This window comes from Dendropsophus ebraccatus, chromosome 9, assembly GCF_027789765.1.
Source record: "Dendropsophus ebraccatus isolate aDenEbr1 chromosome 9, aDenEbr1.pat, whole genome shotgun sequence".
Taxonomy (NCBI): domain Eukaryota; kingdom Metazoa; phylum Chordata; class Amphibia; order Anura; family Hylidae; genus Dendropsophus; species Dendropsophus ebraccatus.
Genome location: NC_091462.1, coordinates 43018470 through 43037878, shown reverse-complemented (window position 1 = coordinate 43037878; position 19409 = coordinate 43018470). Strand labels below are relative to the sequence as shown.

The following is a 19409-nucleotide window of genomic DNA, read 5'->3' as shown; positions in this document are numbered from 1 at the left end:
AAGTAGATACTTTGAGCTTAATGGTCTATGCACGGATGTCATAAAACTGAACATGGAGTAATTCCATAGCTGTAGGCGCTTTATATGTCAACGTATGGTACCTTAGTGAGGCACCACATTGCTCCCTAGAAGTAAACCACGCATCGGAATATGAGCCTGCTTTGGCAACTGTTATGGCTTTTATAAAAAAAAATTTGGGCTAGAGCAAATGCTGTGTACAAAAATATCAATAAAGGCTGTTTTCACTTTTTAACCAAACAGTGTGTTCTGCGGGATTTTTTGTTAGTTTATTTTGCAAGTTCTAAAAAAAAAAAAAAAAAAAGCTAATAATAATAATAAGCGTGGTGATAGTGGCGCCGGATCGCCAGACAGGCCGTACCGGAGTCAGCGCGCATCTTGCAGCATTCTGTTTTGGCCTGCCCAAAGATCCAGCAGGGCATCTAAGGCTATGGAGAGCCAGAGGCATTGCAGTGTACAGACGCATGCATTATGCATCGTCCGGCTTTTGCCTCCTGCGCTCTAACTAGGAGAGAAGAGGAGGCCGCTCAGCTACCCTATAGTAGCTGCTGCCCCTATAATAGATTGGCCCCTGTATTTTGTCTTGCAATAGTAGTTCCCCTTTTTGCATTGCTCTATGTATAGAAGATGTTTCAAATGAATATAGAATAGAGGATAAAACTGATGGAAGAAACTTATGACAACAGATGGCAACTAATGGTTTTTATTGAAAAAATGATGCCTTTTTGGCATAGCCATTTGCAGCAAGACTGCAATACATTTGACACCATTTGATTCTGACTTGCTGTGGCTGATCCATCTGTAGTTGCAGTATTTCCATCCCATGTGCATGCACCCACAATGTAACACATGTGGATTTTGCTATGGAATAGTGACAGGATCCATGGTGGACTGACTTTGCCACATGTGATCTCGCCCCTTCCTTTTTATGTATACTCTCTGTATATATTTTAATCTGTTGATGACTACAGGAGTTTTTATTGTCAATTTACTAAAACCAAAATTGACTATAAATTGTCTCTTAGACTGATCGAACTGGTTCCTAATGTCTTTGGTAATTTTAGTAATTTGTCCACCCCAGGTTTTTAATTATGGCCAAATTATTAGCCTCATTTATTCACGTTTAAAGGAACACTAATCCTAAATGCTTCTTATGTAAGATTTTTTAGTAGTTACATATCATCTGCTTTCATGAGGCAGACAGCGGTGTTGATGGAAAATCACAGAATGATCATTGTTCTGTATCATATATCACCAGTTTGGAGAGCGGAAGTATGGCCAAAACCTCACCTGGTTGATGCACTGCGTTACAGTTCTCACCAATTTGCAGTCAGCATGACAGTGTGTGCCATAAAGCTCCCACAGATTTGTATGAACTCTTCAAAGCAGTACCGCATGCTTAGGCTAGGTTCACACTGCGTTTTCAGCATCCGTTTAACGGATCCATTTTTTTTAACGTCCAGAAAAATAGGGTCAGCAACGTTTTTTGGTCCGTTTTGGTCCGCCAAAAAAAACGGATCATTTTTTTTTTTATAATGGAAGTCAATGGAAAAACGGATGCACACAAATGAATCCGTTTTTTGCAATCCATTTTTCATGCGTTTTTTGCAAAAAACGGATGCGTTAAATGGATGCTGAAACGCAGTGTGAACCTAGCCTTATTCTGAATAGTACCATATCTCCTAACTTAAGTGAAAGACTGCAATTTTTGTTGTGTGTGTGTGTAAGAATTGGTAAAACTGTGTTTTGATGCCGAGTTGAATGAAAATATGTGTTTGTGTGAACATACCCTTTTATGTTTGCACACGCTATTACCGACTCTCGTAGTGAGGACACAAGCAGCAGGGCTGGATTCAGTGAGAATAGAACGGGTATAGGCTAGGTTCACACTACATAAAAATTGTGCAAATACCAGGCAATATTATGAAAGACAGCCGTCTGTTTTAAATAGTGTGAACCTAGCCATAGCACATTTCTTACTATTTCACCTTTAGGCTATGTTCACACAAAGTATTTTGCCCAGTGTTTGTAGCCAAAATCAGGAGTGGAGCTGACAGACAAAGTACAATGGAAAGATTTGCCCAGTTTTTGTGTTGTCAACCCTCTCCTGGTTTTGGTTGGAAAAATACTGAGCAAAATACTGAGTGAAGTACTGTGTGTGAACCTAGCCTTAGGGCGTATTCCCACATACATGATGCCGGGCAGGGAAAGAGTCCACTACAGGACTTCTGTCCATAGCTTGTGTGGAATACGGGACCTGGAAATAAGCACTTAAAGTAAATCTGTCAACCTATCTGCACACAATGGCCTGACATATGAAATGTCAGAAAGGTAGAGCTATAGTAAGGGAGCTATTACACCAACAGATTATCTGACAGATTTTTTTAGAGCCAAGGCCAGGAATAGACTTTAACCAGAGAACAGGTCATAAGACAGATTTCTCCTCTTTTTAAATCCATTCCTGGCTTTGGCTTAAAAAAATCTTTCAGATAATCTGTTGGTGTAATAGGGTCCTAAGCACTTCAGCAGCGTGATTTCGCCTCCTTGACACTTTAACCAGGAGTAAAATCTTCTGTTTATTATAGGGGAGCGGGAATAGAATACGGACTTGTTCAGTACAGAAATATGTTTTGTTCTCTCAAACATGAATAGTAATGGGTGTCTGGCCTCTCCTGTAGATCCTGTTGTAAATGCTGTGAATTGCCAAAAGCAGTCTTATGTCTACGAGCAGTTTACCTCTTAGGTTAATGGCAATTTTCTTTTGTCATAAGCTATAACACAGAACAGACATCCCTTAGGAGTGAACAAATTGCATCTCTGAGGCATCTGGAGTATGAAGCTGTCTTCTACAGCATTTTATTAGCTAAGACTGGTAGCTTGTAAAACTATAAGTTGACTCCCTATTTTATATCTCACCATGTCAGAATATACAGAGAAGACCGAGCACCTGTGCAACACCTTGGTTACATACATAAGCCTCTTATTAGACTAACAGTCATCATTGGCAATTTCCATTATCCTATATTCTAGAAAGAAACATAGGGGGGAATTTATCAAACATGGTGTAAATTGAAACTGGCTCAGGCGGTCTTAACCATTTAAAAAGTCTGTTTTTCCTATATAGTAGGGCTGGGCGATATACCGTGAAAATACAGATACCGTCTCTGGCGTCGGTTAACCAACCTCAACTGTATTTGCGTTATTTTTTTACTACCTCCCCATCTAAGCCACGAGGGCTGCAAAAAGGGTTGTGGCTTACAAAAGGGTGTGTCAAAATTATCGTTCATTTATTATTACTGCGGTACGATTAACCACGATATTGATTTAGGCCATTATCACCCGGCCCTACTATATAGTGAATTATTTTATTTGTCCCATAGGATGTGCTTAGTCTATAGAAACATAAGTTTGGGCTGTGTGCATTCCCATCCCATGCCATTGCTTTTATGGATAACATGAAATACAGTGTATTATTTTTTCTTTCTCCCTGACACAACGTTGCAATGGTTAAGGTTTAAAATAGTCCAAATGTCCCTATCTGTCACTTCTCTTCTGTGTGGAGAGGAATCCCATTATCACCTTGCAAGGTGTTAAATAAATTAATAGTCAGTGTTTTGGCACGTGTGACTTCTCAGGAAGTTTATAACTTGAAAACCTCCCGATTCTTTGGTTTATTCCTGCTATAAACATCCTTTCAGATGACCGAATACTGTTTACACTGTGTACAGACCAACTTGTATCCCGCTAGAACAGATTGTGGGTTTACACACCACAATTACAGCTAGGATCTAATAGGTAAAACGCTCCATCCCATAGAAATAGTTTCCAGCGCTCAGGAAATTAATTTGAGAAGATTACAGAAACCTATTATCACATTGATTATGGCGCTGTGATGTGTGGAATAAGTGATTGCGAGTCTCATCAAATTATGTAAGGCTCCTGTGATATTCGGGAGATCCAATCTATCGTACATCATGTTTAACAAAAAGGAGGGTTGGCTTTCAAATCGAGGGAGATGAGAAGCGTTCCCTAACATCTAAGATCCTGGCTTATGTTTGACTAAAGGGGGCAAACAAAAAAGCTAATCTCCCAAACATGATCTGAAAGGCAACCTGGCCTGGGGTTGTTGACATCAGTCAGGAAGGAAAAATCATCTGGCTTCCATCTTTTCTTATCTTGGCGCACACACTATTGTTATCTGTATGTGTAAATTCAATCAAAAGCCCCTGTTACATGAGGAGACAGAGAGGAGTAAATGAGCGCTGTCAGCACTCTCTTGCTTCTCGTTACCTGCTTGTTGTGCTGGCGCTATTACATGCTTCGGCAGCAAGCAGGTAAGTGCGGGGGGGAGATGGCAATGGTCTGCTGCCACCGCTCCAATTCCACGCAGCAACGGCAGCATTCAACATGTTGAAAGTCAACGACAGACAACAACATTGTGTCGACCGATCGTTGTCTTCTATTACACCAGACAATTATCGGCCGTAACGGCTGTTATCTGCCAAATACAGCCATTAATAGTTTAGTGTAATAGGGCCTTAAAACCCCTATTGCACAGGGAGATGTCAGGTCAGTGCTCACTTTCTCCTCATTCTTCCCACCCGCTGCCAGCGCTTTTATACTGCCGACAGCAAGCAAGGAGGAGCAGGTAAGAGCCGGGGGGCTGCCCAGGCGATCGTCAGCCCATAGGAGACAGGGCGGTCTGCTGCATGTTGAAAGACAACGATCAGTCGGCTGATTGTTGTCTTCTATTAGACAAAGCGATTATCGGCAGTACCGGTCGGTATCGGCCGTGATCGCTTTGTATAATAGGGCCTTAAAGCAAACCAAACACAAGATACCATAGCTGTTGGTCAGTTGACTGGCAGTCAGTGCCTATCTATAAACCTCTTTATACAGGGACATCTGTTACCCATAGGCTATATTGGAATCTGTTTGATGGATCATTCATTACAAACTCCTAAATAGAGATGAGCAAAAAGAGAAGCGATTCGTTCTCTCTGCAATTCACTCATCAGCCTGCTGCTGTTTAACGGACTGCGGCTCTGGGCCTCTTCTCTCCGTGAAAAGCTGGATCCAGTCCTGAGATCGGTTAAATGTGTCCCATAACTATAGTTTGACATAGCCTTCATTTTATGTATGCATCAGATACTCCTCCCGACATGTTATTAGGTGCCCTATTTATTGAATACACCAGAGGATTATCTATCATCTGCTTTTGTCGATCATACTGTGTACTTTACAGGTGTGAGGGTTATATCAATATTGCACTTTCTCCGCACCTCATAAAGATAAATGGAGATTACCTTGAAATGATTACCTGTCATATTTGCATAGCTTTTACAGTGTATCTGACTGCAGCGAGTGTTTTATTGCTCATCTAGCTCCTCTTACCTTAGAGATAAAGAGCATCTCTCTAAGTGATGTTCTGGGCTAAAGCCACCTTAACCATTATACAGTGTGATTTCTATTTTCTGGCATCAAATTCATCTAAATATCTATATCTGCCATGTTCATTTTTTTTTTTTATTTATTTACTTTGAGGTGTACATAGATACAATGAAGCCATATGCACTAGAATGGGAGCCTTATTGTGAGGCCTAACACTGGCTGTCTAGTCCTGTAAGCTGCATTCCTCTAAGGAAATGTTAACAGTACATGTAACATAACTATAAGGCTAGGTTCACATACGTCCAACATTCCTAAACTATTTCAGATCGGAATGCCAGATGCAACATGCTAGATCTTTTGAATCTTCCATCTGGACTAAAATAGGGATTGACTTCTGGTTTTATAGACCATCAGGCATAGTTTCCCTCCAGTGTGGCTTTGGCAGAAAAAAAATTCTGCATATGTTTTTATTTTTATTATTCTTTTCAGCACCAGCATGCCGGGTTGCAAATTTAGATAGCAGATGAGCAGATTAATAGCTCAGCCCAATGTAATACCATCAGTAGTTTTGCACGGTCCCAATAATGTTTGCATCATAGGTTATATGTGTAGAGACCTTTTGTAATCGCTTGTGGTAACTGTCAATTTTCCCTCCATATATCATGAAATATTACCCATATGTACAGAGTTCAATTTCTGCTTATTAGTTCTTCATTGGGGTCCATAGACAGTCCATGTCAGGAAAACCAAGTCGCAACACATCAAGGTCATACAGTGTATTTAATGATGGTACAGTAAGACAGTCTCCAGATGATATCAAGAAGTTCAATGTTTCTGTCCTTGTGGACCATTCTCAAAATGGGATTAATGGTATATGCAATGTTATGTGTATTAATATTATGACCATTCTTATAACTTTCCATTGTCTACCTTTCTGTTCAGCTGCCTCCACTTTCTGCACTGGATACAGTAAAAGTGATCAGGATATGTTGCGCTGAGCAAAGATAATCCTAAAAATGGCTGCACAAAAGATTCGGTCTGCTAACGCCAATGGCCTGCCGCGCTGCAAGTCTGAGGGAACGCTCATTGATATCAGCAGCGGTGTCCCAGATCAAAGCCTTAGTGATGTCAAAGGTGAGCTTCACAGTGTTATTCTATATGTCTGGATTGTATACAAGAAAAATAATTTAATACTGAAGACAAAATGGACCAAAAACAATAGTACTTGTCACTGCCAAATAAAACACTATTGTTCCTTACACAGCTGTAGATGTATGTTAGATGTAGTGTAACCAGCATGTGTTCCAGCCAGATAGTGTTGGAAGAATTAGGCTGTTTTTACGCCACTTCCCAACCCCCCCACCCCACCACCCCCTTGAACAAGCCAGACTTGTCCCATACAAATGTTTTCCCAGGATGTAAAGGCCATATACACGTACTATGTTTTGAGACTCTTTTGAATCAGACCTGTAATTATAAAACTTACGAGCTAAAAAAAAAAAAAACGCCCCCTAATATGGAGAGGCCTTTTTAAATACCACAGGTAGTGTTGGAAACCTTTTTTATTACCTCCTCAAAGGACCACTTAAAGTAAACATACTGTCCATATGAATGGTGCAATTGTGGAGCAGGTGCATTGCCATTCTAGTCCCTTGGGACACTTGACCACTTGACCTCCATTCTCGTGATTAGTGTTAAGTAAATCTGTCAAAGTCTTCAGGTTTGGCAACGTTACCAGAACCTGAACGTTCAGTATTTGATTCCCTGCGGCTGCAGGAGTTGGATGCTGCCAGGAAAACATGGTTTTCCACAACTCTTTAGGGCGGCATCAAACTGCAGCCACAGGGAATCAGGGTTCAGTTGCTCAACCCAAAAACTTTGACAGAACCGCTCAATACTGGTGACCAGTGATGACCCCCACCAATCAGCTAGTTATCAGCCATTCTGTAGCTGGGGGGGATAACGTAAGATAAGGCAGAAGCACAATGCCAGTCTTCCTACACCAAGGTTTTTGTCATTTTGTGAGCTACTGAATGATCAATGTGCTTTTCCTTGCACAGTAAACAGAATAACCGTTTCAGGTATAAAACCTGAGGATAACGCAACCAAGGTCACTTATAAATAAACATCAACCTTTTCACAGATACTGATAAGACCAGGCGCACGCCAAGGATGGTCTCATAGTACTGTGGCATTGGTCTTTGTAAATACACTTTTATATAGAAATCAACATTTTGGCTAACAGAAAATCCTATCCAACCTCCTGTGCACAAATTTATACTAGTGTATTTGAGGATGTACAAGAGGTTGCCTTTAATTTTCATATCTTAGAATCCTTTGTAAACCATTCATTGCACAAAATGGCTGACCTAAAAATATAGATTAAAGTGCAACTGTAATTTAAATGGACATTATCACAAACATTTTTTATATGTCAGAGAGTGATATCTAAACATAACAAAAGTTTTGAACTCCTTGCACAGAGCATTCCCTCCTTAAGGCCCTATTCCACGGAACGATTATCGCTCGTTTGCTCCTCTAAACGACCGGTGTAATAGGCCCATTACTCTGTGTCTTGTGAGCTAGAGGGACTTTCAATCCGAGTCTATAGGGTCCGTCTAGGTCGCAGACACAGATCAGTAAGAGTGGCAGTGTGGTCGTCTCCCCGCTCATTCTATGGATCAGTTAGGGTCGTCAAAGGTTAGCTTAAATGACAGCAAAGCTTTGAGAGAAGATCTTGGATAAAGTAAGTTTTCAATATAAAAAGTATTCTTGTGAAATTGTCAGGTGAGTAGTAGCTAAGCCAAGATTGGCCTTGTTCCTGGCGCCAAACATAACAAAGAGAGGTTACAGTCCATGGGCATAATTTGCCTTATCTGCCTAGTGCACCAAAATTTCATTGTACGAATTCCACATTGTGCTTAGTAGTTTTAAGATTTCTCATAGCAAATGGCCAAGTCTGCATATAGTTGTCTCTTATAAACTGCTGTGCATAAAAACACTGCATTTTCCTGTTGTTTTCAAAGTCTGAATTTAGGCATAAGATCTGGTAGCCTTTAAACTAGATGGCGTGCATACTTATAGAGATGGACCATAAGAGTTCCAGATTGACCTTGACAAAGTGCTGTAAATACCGCACAGAGAAATGTTCAGTGTTTGCTGAGTTATGATCTCTGGTGTGAAAGGTGCTGCTTCCGAATATGGTAACTAAGCTAATGGTTCTTAAACAGTGAGAAAGGAAAGACCATGTTGACCAGCGAACACATTTATTTAAGGTTTTCATTTCTGAAAGTAACTTTACATTCCGGGTAATACCATGAACTTTTTGGATGTGCAGATAACAGAATATAAAATATAGAATAGAATATAAATTCTCCCCAAAGCATTCCAATTACATGAACAATGGACTTTCCCACCAATAAACATTTAGTTCTTATCGGGTTATGGGATCAAAGCAATAAATTAGATCTGTAGGGATAGCCAGTCTGAGGAGAAGCTTTACGGAGTGTCTCCCATAGAGCTGTATGGAGCAACATTGCACAGATCATCACTGTTTTAACACAGCTTAGTTCTTCATTAGTAGTCACTGGCTATTTAACTTGCTGAGCAACTTTTTTTTTTTTAAGCTTGACTTTGTATTTTATATGCCCTTTAATTTGTCTTCTAAATGTTTGCACGTGTAGAACCTCTGCGTGTTATCACGCCATCATATGTTTCTGGTATTTATCAAATTTTCTTTGACGCGTAGCAATAAGTTTATGTGGTTGTGACCAGTATTTATGATAAACACAACAGAGATTACAGTAAACACCATTCACTTAAAGCAATTAATCTGTCCCACCCTTATTACCAGCTTCTATTGTGCAATCTTTTTCTTTTTACATTTTCATTGGCACTTTTAGGGTGCTTTCACAGGTACCGCATTGCAACGGATTTGACACTGTGTGTTCCGCGGCGAATTTTGCTGCGATACTCAGTACTGTCAATTTCTATGACTTTACATTCTCGCTGTGGATTTTTCATTCTGCGAGAATGTAGCCCCTCCCCACATAACCCACCGCTGCCAGGCTAATACGTTATCTGGCTGTGCTCCTGGTTGCTTCTCAGGCTTGTGGCTCCCCGGCGTTCCCCTCAGTGAATCAATGTACTGTCCCACCGCTGCCACTGATTGGCTGACCAGAATGCCAGTTAGCTGCTAGCCTGAAAAGCAGGTGGGAGCATGGCCAGTTAACATGTTAGCCTGGCAGCAGTGGGTTATGTGAGAAGGGGCTACATTCTCGCAGTGGAATAAAAAATCCCCTGCAAGAATGTAAAGCCATAGAAATTGACAGTATCGAGTATCGCAGCGCAACTCACATTTCACGCTGCAATGCGGTACTTGTGAAAGCACCCTAAAATGTATTTTAAGATCTCATTTGCTGAAATCAAAAGTTGCAGACAACAAGGAAGGTGCAGATGCAGTTTCTGAGAGGAAGTGGAACAGAAATGGTCACACAACTGTTTTGCTCCCAATATACACCTTCAGTATAACTCTCGTCCTCCCCATATGAAAGAATGTTTGGCTCTGCCGAATGTTCGTGCATTCCCTATGCCTCCAAGAACAAAAGTTCAAGCAATAAAAATCCATCACGTCTGACCCCTATCGCTACCGATGTAATGTCAGTGGACAGTTGGGAGTTTTCCCAACATTTAAAGTGGGGCCTATAGTCAATTACTTAGAAATACATTGATTATTCAATAATAACCAAAAGGATAAGAATTGAACCTACTGTTATGTTCCTATAAAGAAGATGAGGAAGAAGGTAGTTTTTTCACCATCAGCCTAAGTGCAGTTTTCCTGAAATTGTCTTCCTTATTTACATGCTAGTGATGAATGGCTATTCATGAATCAGACAGCAGGATCGGTGCACAGGGCTGTAGTCCCGTCCCCAGTGCACAGAACTGCCTAATTTGGCCCTGTAATAATTAAAAAAAAGTAGATTTCAGGAAAATGGTGCTGAGGATAAAGGTAAGGAAACTACTTTGTTTCTCAGCATTTCCTGCCCTATGGACACACACCAGCAGGTTAGATTCTCCTAACCTACTATTAGTTTCCATTTTAAGCAGTACATCTTTAAATTATATCTACTCGTGACAGAAAGCCAGAAACCATGATATTACTTAACGTTCTGTCTAGTTTCATTGACTGTCTGAGATTTTAAGAAGTTGTGGTCATCTGCCTATTTGTTGGTTTTGTGAACTGGTGTCATCCAGAAATTATCACTACAAATAACAAATGCAATGAACAAAGCAAAAAATGAATGTGCTGCGCAAACAATATACGGAATTGTATATCTGCTCTGAGGTGAATTTACTTGTTAGAAATTTAGGTACACTTTAGATGAACCACTCCTACTTTTCTGAATTTCTCCTACAGGGGTTTCATGAAAACCACATTGATGACTTGTCCTAAGACCCTTGGTCGAGTAAGAATCGACCAACACTAATCACTGAGAAAAAGGCCATCTTTTTATTTTTTTTATTTTTTTTATTTCAGAAACACCTTTTAATGCATTTAAAATAGTGACGCCATTTTATTCATATTACCAGTATACTTAGTTTAGTGGAGATGGGAATACCCCTTTAAGATACAACAAAATAATTCCACTGAACGGCATTGTGATGGCTCATAAACCAATTTGTAGCTTGTAGCTCCTATAGGGAGTCAAGCTCAAGGCTTTTCTGCTTCATTTTAAAGTGTCACTGTTGCTTTAAAAACTTTTGACGTATCATAGTGACAAAGGTTTTGATTGGTCCGGGTCTGAGTGTTCAGACCCGTACCGATCATAAGAATGAAGGGGGGGGGGAGAGGACCGTGCTGCAGTCAGTAAAAGTGTCAGGGTCCAAAAACGTGCATTAGGAGCCTAGCTCATCACAAGACGCACTCCTCTCCCTGCTCTTTCTTGTGATCAGTCTGGGTCTGAACACTCGGACCCAGTGAGCTAAAAACTTTTGACATGTCAGAGACTTGCAGAAGTGGACAATTCACCAACACCCACCGGAGTTCCAAATTTTAAGGCTTTATTCCATGTCCAAATAAAAAGAAAAATGCAACGTTTTGACCAGCATGACGTTATCATGCTTGACAAAGACCAAGTTCTGGTCAAAAAATTGCATTTTCCGGTATTTTGATATGGAATAAAGCCTTGAAAAGTGGAACTCCTGCGGATGCTGTTGAATTCCCCATTTCTTTTTTTTTTTTTTTTTTTTTTTTTTTTTTTTTTCCTATTGACAAGAGGATCTTTTTTATTGCATCATAATCACATATTCAATTTCACGGGTCCTCCATAACTATATTTACAATACATAAATATCTTGTACATTGTCAATGTATTACAGGCACAATTCTTTAGAACTTCAAAGGTCAACAGTTAATGATAACCGTACCTAATATACAGCACATTACTCCTTTATTGCTTTGTAGGATCAGTTTACCTATAAAGCTCTTTAAAATCTAGGATTTAAGATGGGAGTGAACTTTACCCTTTTTTTTTTTTTTTTTTTATTATTCTTTTATTTTCTTCATAATAATCATTACAAACTCAGGGGAAGCCGGACACATCTAGGCCCCACCTTACATCAATATACACAGCACGGAATAGATCCCCCACCCCCACCCCCCCCAACCCCCCCGAGAGGAAGAGAGAGATAAGGGCCAAAAAAAAAAAAACCCCTCTTTGCATAGCTAGATTAATCACCCCCACCTTCAATCCAGGGACCCCAAAGCTTGTTATATCTTTGTATAGCCTTCCGGGAACACCTCATTGCCCAGTACAACTCATATTGCCTCACCCTACCTACCAATAGCCTCCAGTCTTCCAAGGACGGGGGACCATCCCCAAACCACCTCCTCGAAATTACAACTTTTACCAGGGAACTCAATTTATTCAGTAGCGATCCCATCACCCCATCGTTACTGTATCCACCCAACAGAAATTTAGGGGCCTCTGCTCCCACAAGAGGGCCAACCACACCCTCTATATAATCCTTTGTTTCGGACCAAAAGTCCTGCATCTTAGGACAATCCCATAAAAGGTGCCAGAGATCCGCATCCTCCACCGAGCATTTGGGACAGCAAGAATTGCCTCTGTGCCCTCTCCTAAATAAATCCTTAGGGGATAAGTATAGACCATACAGGATTTTAAGCTGTATTAACCGATGTGAGGGGTTAACAGACACATATTGTATACCCTCCACTATATTCCCCCAAACGTCATCCGTTAGAATCCCAATTCTTAATTCCCACTTCTCTCTGGCCCTACTCAGATGACCCCTGCCTCTAGTTTTCAACAATCGCCTATATATCTCAGTGAGACACTTTTTCCCAGCCATGGGAGACCTCAGATACTCAAAAAATTCATGCCTCTGAATATCCCATATTCCTTTATTTAAAGTATTCCTAAATGCGTGACTTAGCTGTGTATATCTAAACCAGTGTATATTAGACCGTGTGAATTTAAATTTAATCTCCTCTAAGGATATTAGATTCCCATGTACTATTATTTGTGATATATATTTGATCTCTTTCAGCTCCCTACCAAGGGGGTCCTGAAGCGAGTCAAATTCCTTTAAGTAACTATTCCCCCATAAAGGGGAGAACTGAAAACTCCCAGTGACCCTACATAGTTTTTTAAGTGCCTTCCATATCCTGACATATAGTTCCACATGTGAAATAATTCTACCTCCTCCAAACCCCCCCTCTAAACCTACAAAAAAATCCTCATAAACATATCTAGAATTCCCCAATATAAACTGAGTGATTGACGAGACTTCCCATTTTCTAAATGTCTGGGCCCCCATAGCCAAAAAATACAGTCGGAGATCAGGCAAGGCCATTCCCCCCTCCCTACCCCTCTGAGTCCAATTGTGATATCTGATCCTAGGTCTCATTTTCCCCCAGATAAAAGAGTTTAGCATAATTTCAATCTTACTGAACCAAGCATCCGGGATCCATACTGGCGAAGAAAATAAGATGAATAAAAATTGAGGCAAAATAACCATCTTAATTATTCCCATACGGTCAGCCATTGATAAAGGGAGCCGTCCCCAGAATTCAATTTTCTTCTTGGTCTTTAAATATAACGGTTGCATGTTAAGTGCTATGTACCTATCTACTCTGGTAGAGAGCTTTATTCCAAGATAATCGATCGGGTCATCCATGTCCACCACCTTCACAACTGGACTAGACATATGGAACCCCCCACCAACTGGCAGCAAGGAGGACTTTGGCCAATTAACCTTTAGTCCAGAGACCTTACCATATTCTGACACAATATCTATTACTTTCCGAACGGCGTCCTCCCCTCCCTCCAAGAAAAGAAGAATATCATCCGCATATAGCAGGAGTTTCTCATTCCCGCCCTGCAGACCAAATCCTCTCACTTCATTGGACATTTTCATTTTTATAGCCAAGGGCTCTATAAAAAAAAATGAACAACAAGGGGGACAGAGGACATCCCTGTCTTGTCCCCCTCCCCAAATTAAACCAGTCTGTAGCCCTACCACTATCAACAACCTTAGCTATGGGAAAAGCATACAAAAGTCTAACCCATGCAATAAACTGATTGCCGAGGCCGAATGCCTCCAATACTTTCCACAAGAACCCCCATTCCACCCTGTCAAAAGCCTTCATGGCATCCAGAGACAGGATGGAATGGGGGGCCTCCGGCCCCAGCTGCACATTAGCAAAAGCCCTCGAGATATTATCAAAAATGACCCGGCCTGGAACAAAGCCTGTCTGCTCAGCCCCGATCAGCTCCGAGGTAACCTTACCCAATCTAACTGCCAATACCTTGGCGATTATTTTACAGTCACAATTAATAAGTGAGATGGGTCTGTAGGATTCTATATAAAGCGGATCCTTTTGTTTTTTTCCTATTAGGACTATACTTGCTTCCCTCATGGAGGGAGGGAGGACGCCCCTCGTGCAGGATTCATTGAAGGTCTCAAGCAACCATGGCAACAGGATATCAGAAAATTCCCTATACACAGCGAACGGTAACCCGTCCGTACCTGGGGCCGATTGGCCCTTGCAGTTCCCCAACGCATTGCTAAGATCACCCAGTGTAACTGGGGAATTCAGAACCTGCCTTTTATTGTCCTCCAGTCTAGGTATCTCCAGTTGGCCCAGCCAGTCCCCTATCTCCACATCGTTTCCTTCCATTTCTGAAATATAAAGCTCCGAGTAGAAGTCATGGATAACCCGATCGATCCCCTCCCTAGAGTTGGTCAATTTATCATTTTTATCATATAAGGCTGTAATGGGGCTCCTTGGTTCGTGACACTCGATTATCTTCGCCAAAAATTTACCCGGTCTGCCTGCCTCAGCAAAATATCTGCGTCCCTTAAAGAACATTGCGTGTTGGGCCTTAGAGACCAGGAAGGATGAATACTGTGCCTGCTCTCTCCTCAATGCCTCCCCATTGTCCCTGGAGGGCATCCCCACAAATTCTTCTTCTGCCTTGCAGACCTTTTCTTTAAGCTCCTCTTCCTGAGCCCTAAATTCCCTTTTTTTGCGACAAACTTCTCTGTAAAGGATCCCCCTCAAATATGCCTTCATTGTGTCCCACACTATCAAGAGGTCAGTTGAGCCCTTATTGCTGTCCCAAAAAGCCCTTAACTCTTCCCTAATCTTCTCTTTATCCTTAATAATGGTCAGCCAGTAAGGGTTAAATCTGAACACCTGATGACTTCTACCCTCATACCAAGGGCCTCTAATTCTTACCACCAATGGGGAGTGATCAGACACCGATCTTGCTTCATATGAGACACTGTGAACCCATCTTAAAAAGTGGTCATTGCAGAAGACCGAATCTATCCGTGAAGCAGTCATATGAGTTGTACTGAAACAAGAGAAAACTTGCCGCTCCCCATATAGAGAGCGCCAGATGTCCTTCCACCCTGTCTCCCGAATAAATCTAGCCAAAGGCGTAATGTGTGAGGATGCAGATTGCGAACCCCCCCTTCTATCCAAGTAGTTATCTACCACCGAATTTAGGTCCCCACACAACATAAACGGAGGGTCGCCCCTCTCAACTAAAAACTTAAACAAATCATATAATATCTGTGGTGAGAACGGGGGAGGGATATAAACAGATGCCAATACCATTTCAGTACCAAAGATATTACAATGTAAGAAAATATATCTTCCTCTATCATCTATCCTTTTGGCCAACAAAGAAAATGTTATTTTGTTATGGATGAAAATGGTAACTCCTGACGAATATGAGGAAAATACAGAATGGTATGTCTGCTTAGACCAGCGCCGCGTCATTCTGCCTACGGTCTCTGCCGAGCAGTGAGTTTCCGCCAAGCAGATCACTGCTGGCAGATGCCTATTTATGAATTCCCCATTTCTGCATACTACCTGTATCTCAGTGTGCATCCCATCTATGTACACCACGGTACCTGGTGGCACGACAGTGACACTTTTAATCAGGAGGTGGAGCAGGCAGCACTCCAAATTGGAATGGTGCCTGCTTCACCTTTTTAATATTGGAAGTATCTAAGTAAACTTGTTCCTTATGTTCTAATTTATCTATTTTTTTCCTTTTTTGCAGTGTTGTCACCAAGTTCTTTGCGTATGGACAGTCCTACATCCTTGGAAAATGTAAAAGAAGTAGTGGCTATTAAGGATTATTGTCCCAGTAACTTTACCACCCTGAAATTTTCCAAAGGCGAACACTTATATGTGCTGGACACTTCTGGTGGTGAGTGGTGGTATGCGCACAACACAACAGAAATGGGCTACATACCATCTGCCTACGTACAACCTGTCAATTATCGGGACTCATGTCTTAGTGACAGTGGTATGATAGATGGATTGATGGAAAGTGTTGATGAAGGTGTTAAAGAGCTGGATCTCTTAGGCGATTGGACTGATATCCTCAATCAGAACTCTGTCAAAACAAACAACAACAACCCCTTCTTACGGCCAACTGTTTCCAACCCTTTCCTGAATGGTCCAGTGAATGTCCCACAGAAGATGGCCTCAGATTTTGGAAATTCAGTGGATTTATTGATGTTTGATCCATTAGCACCTTCTTCTGCTAGCTCTACAGAAACCAGCACTGATGTGTTCTCTGAGTTTTTACCACGTGCCAACCACACAGATTCAGCAGAAGAGCCAGCGCCTGTAAGAAGGGACAACCCATTCTTCCGGAGCAAGCGTTCCTACAGCCTCTCAGAGCTGTCCATTCTCCAGGCAAAGTCTGATAATCCAGCCACGGGCAGCTTTTTTGCTGGTCTCAAGTCCCCAGCTCCTGAGCAGTTCCAGAGCAGGGAAGATTTCAGAACTGCATGGCTCAATCACCGCAAGCTGGCCCGGTCCTGCCATGATCTGGACTTGCTGGGCCAGAATCCTGGCTGGGGTCAGACTCAGCCTGTGGAAACTAGCATTGTCTGCAGGCTGGACAGCTCTGGGGGTGCCGTGCAGCTGCCGGATACAAACATTAGTATTCATGTCCCAGAAGGGCATGTAGCATCTGGAGAGACACAGCAAATCTCACTCAAAGCCTTGCTTGATCCTCCACTGGAACTCAACCATGATAGGTGCACAACAGTGAGCCCTGTGCTGGAAATCAAACTTAGCAATATGGAGGTGCAGACCTCTTTGACACTAGAGGTAAAAGTCTCTGTAGAGCAACGAATTAGTATTCCTGCTCCAAACACTGTCACCATAAAGTGCTTGCGAAGTGATACTAAAGAAGGTCCTTACAATTCATTGCCTCATTCTTACACATATGGGGACACCGTTCAAGTTAAGCTGGAAAATTTGGAACCCGTTATGTATGTTGTCATGGTGGTTCAAGCCCAGCAGATTGTACCACCTAACAGTGTGTGGGAATACGTCAACAAGAAGATAACAGTAGGACTGTATGGTCCCAAACATGTTCATCCTTCATTTAAAGCTGTACTTGCTATATTTGGTCATGACTGTGCCCCTAAGACCCTGTTGGTCAATGAAGTAAGCCAACAAACCCATGGGGTAGCACCAGTAACCCTACAGCTGTGGGGGAAACAGCAATTTATACTTCCCAAACCTCAGGATCTTAAACTTTGCCTTTATTCCAATATGACAAATTATCGAGTGGAAGCCGGAGACCAGGGCAAGATTGTGAGAGCATTTCAACTAAAACTGGGCAAGGTCAGCCGTATAATCTTTCCAATCAGTTGCCATGACCCTGCGCAGCTTTCCGATTTCACTCTTAGGGTACAGGTTAGAGATGAAGTAGGTAATATCTTATCACAGTACTGTGTACAAACCCCAAGACCACCTCCAAAAACTGGTCTTAAATCCACAGGGCCAAGAAGATTTCTTAAGAAAAAGGAAATTGGAAAAATAGTTTTGTCCCCTCTGGCTGTTACATGTAAGTATCCAGTGTTCCAGGAGCGGCCAATAACCAACCTGAAGTATGGCAAACTACTAAAGACTGTTGTGAGACAAAGTAAAAACCCGTATCTGCTGGAGTACAAGAAGGGAGATGTGGTGGCTCTTCTGAGTGAAGAGAAGATCCGACTAAAGGGACAACTGTGGACTAAAGAGTGGTACATTGGTTATTACCAGGGCAAGATAGGTTTGATTCATGCAAAAAATGTACTTGTTGTAGGAAAGGCAAGACCAAACATTTACTCTGGATCAGAACTGACCACAAGCACCCTTTTAGAACAGATCCTGCGTCCTTGTAAATTCTTGACCTACATCTATGCCTCAGTTCGGACCTTATTAATGGAGAACATTGGCAGCTGGAGATCCTTTGCTGATGCCCTTGGGTATGGAAATCTGCCCCTTACATACTTCTGCCGTGTGGAATTAGAAAGTGAGACTGAAAGGGTGGCATCTGTACTGGAGAAGCTAAAGGAGGAGTGCAACAACAACGAGGGCAAGGAAAGGAAATCCTTCCAGAAGGAGCTGATTTCGGTAAGACTGATTCCTTGATAACAGTATAGTTTTGTTTTTTTGCATAATATAATGGAATATAGTACACATCATACTCTCAGTTCATATTTTCGGTTCAAATGGAAATATTCTGTATCCTTTTAAAAAATAAATAAATAAATTTAAAAAAATCAAATTACACAAATTCCTCAACATCCTAGATCCTTGCTTGGTCCCATCGAATGAAACCTACTTTAAACCTAAATGTTGGGTTCAAGACCTAGTATTTTGGTCAGAAAACCAGAAATAAAACAGACAGAGTAAAACCTTAATGGTAGATTTTCACTTTTCTATGTTTTGGACCCACTGCTGATTTTGGCTACAAATGCTGAAAACTCACTCTTACGTCTGGCTAGGGCCATATTCACACGTTCACGTGTTTTCTCTGTGCTCAGATTTTATGCTATGGAACGGACTATCGGGACTCCTGGCATAATTTATAGTGATGCTGTGAGTTCCGAAATAGTTAAATCTCTGCACCTTTGTACTGTGCTCTACTGACACAAACACTTAGTTGTGACAATTATCTAAAGTATTATTTTGAGGGGTTGATAAACTGAAGAGGCATTACATGGTTGCATTGCATTATTATACACACTGCTCTTCTATTTCTTCATATAGGCCTTACTGAAAATGGACTGCCAAGGCCTGGTGGTCCGCCTTATCCAGGACTTTGTGTTACTCACTACTGCAGTTGAGGTCGCTCAACGCTGGCGAGAGCTGGCAGAGAAACTGGCCAAGGTATCAAGACAGCAGATGGAAGGCTATGAAGCCCCACACAGAGACAAAAATGGAGTCCTGGATAGTGAGGTAAGAGGGTTTACAGAGGAGAGATGGGGGCGCACACACTGTTATATTACTTAGCTATAATCTCAGGACTGTACTGAATAGGAAATCCACACCTTTTAAGCCTGATAGTAAGTATGACAGATGTTTTTGTGACTTTCAGACTACTGCTTCCCTCCTGTGACAATTTGTCCTCCTAGTCTTAGTAAATACACCAAGTGGGCACAGCTGGTAATGT

At 41.6% G+C, this 19409-nt stretch overlaps 1 protein-coding gene across 2 annotated transcripts in view; it reads left to right on the top strand.

Moving 5' to 3' along the window:
- SH3BP4 (SH3 domain binding protein 4) overlaps window positions 1-19409 on the top strand; it is a 45488-nt gene that overhangs the window by 24447 nt on the left and 1632 nt on the right. For both annotated transcript variants that reach the window (XM_069983133.1, XM_069983134.1), the window contains exons 2-4: window positions 6352-6543; window positions 16008-18367; window positions 19007-19195. In XM_069983133.1, coding sequence (XP_069839234.1) covers window positions 6426-6543; window positions 16008-18367; window positions 19007-19195 — 2667 coding nt within the window. In that variant the 5' untranslated portion in view covers window positions 6352-6425. The remainder of the gene's footprint in view (window positions 1-6351; window positions 6544-16007; window positions 18368-19006; window positions 19196-19409) is intronic.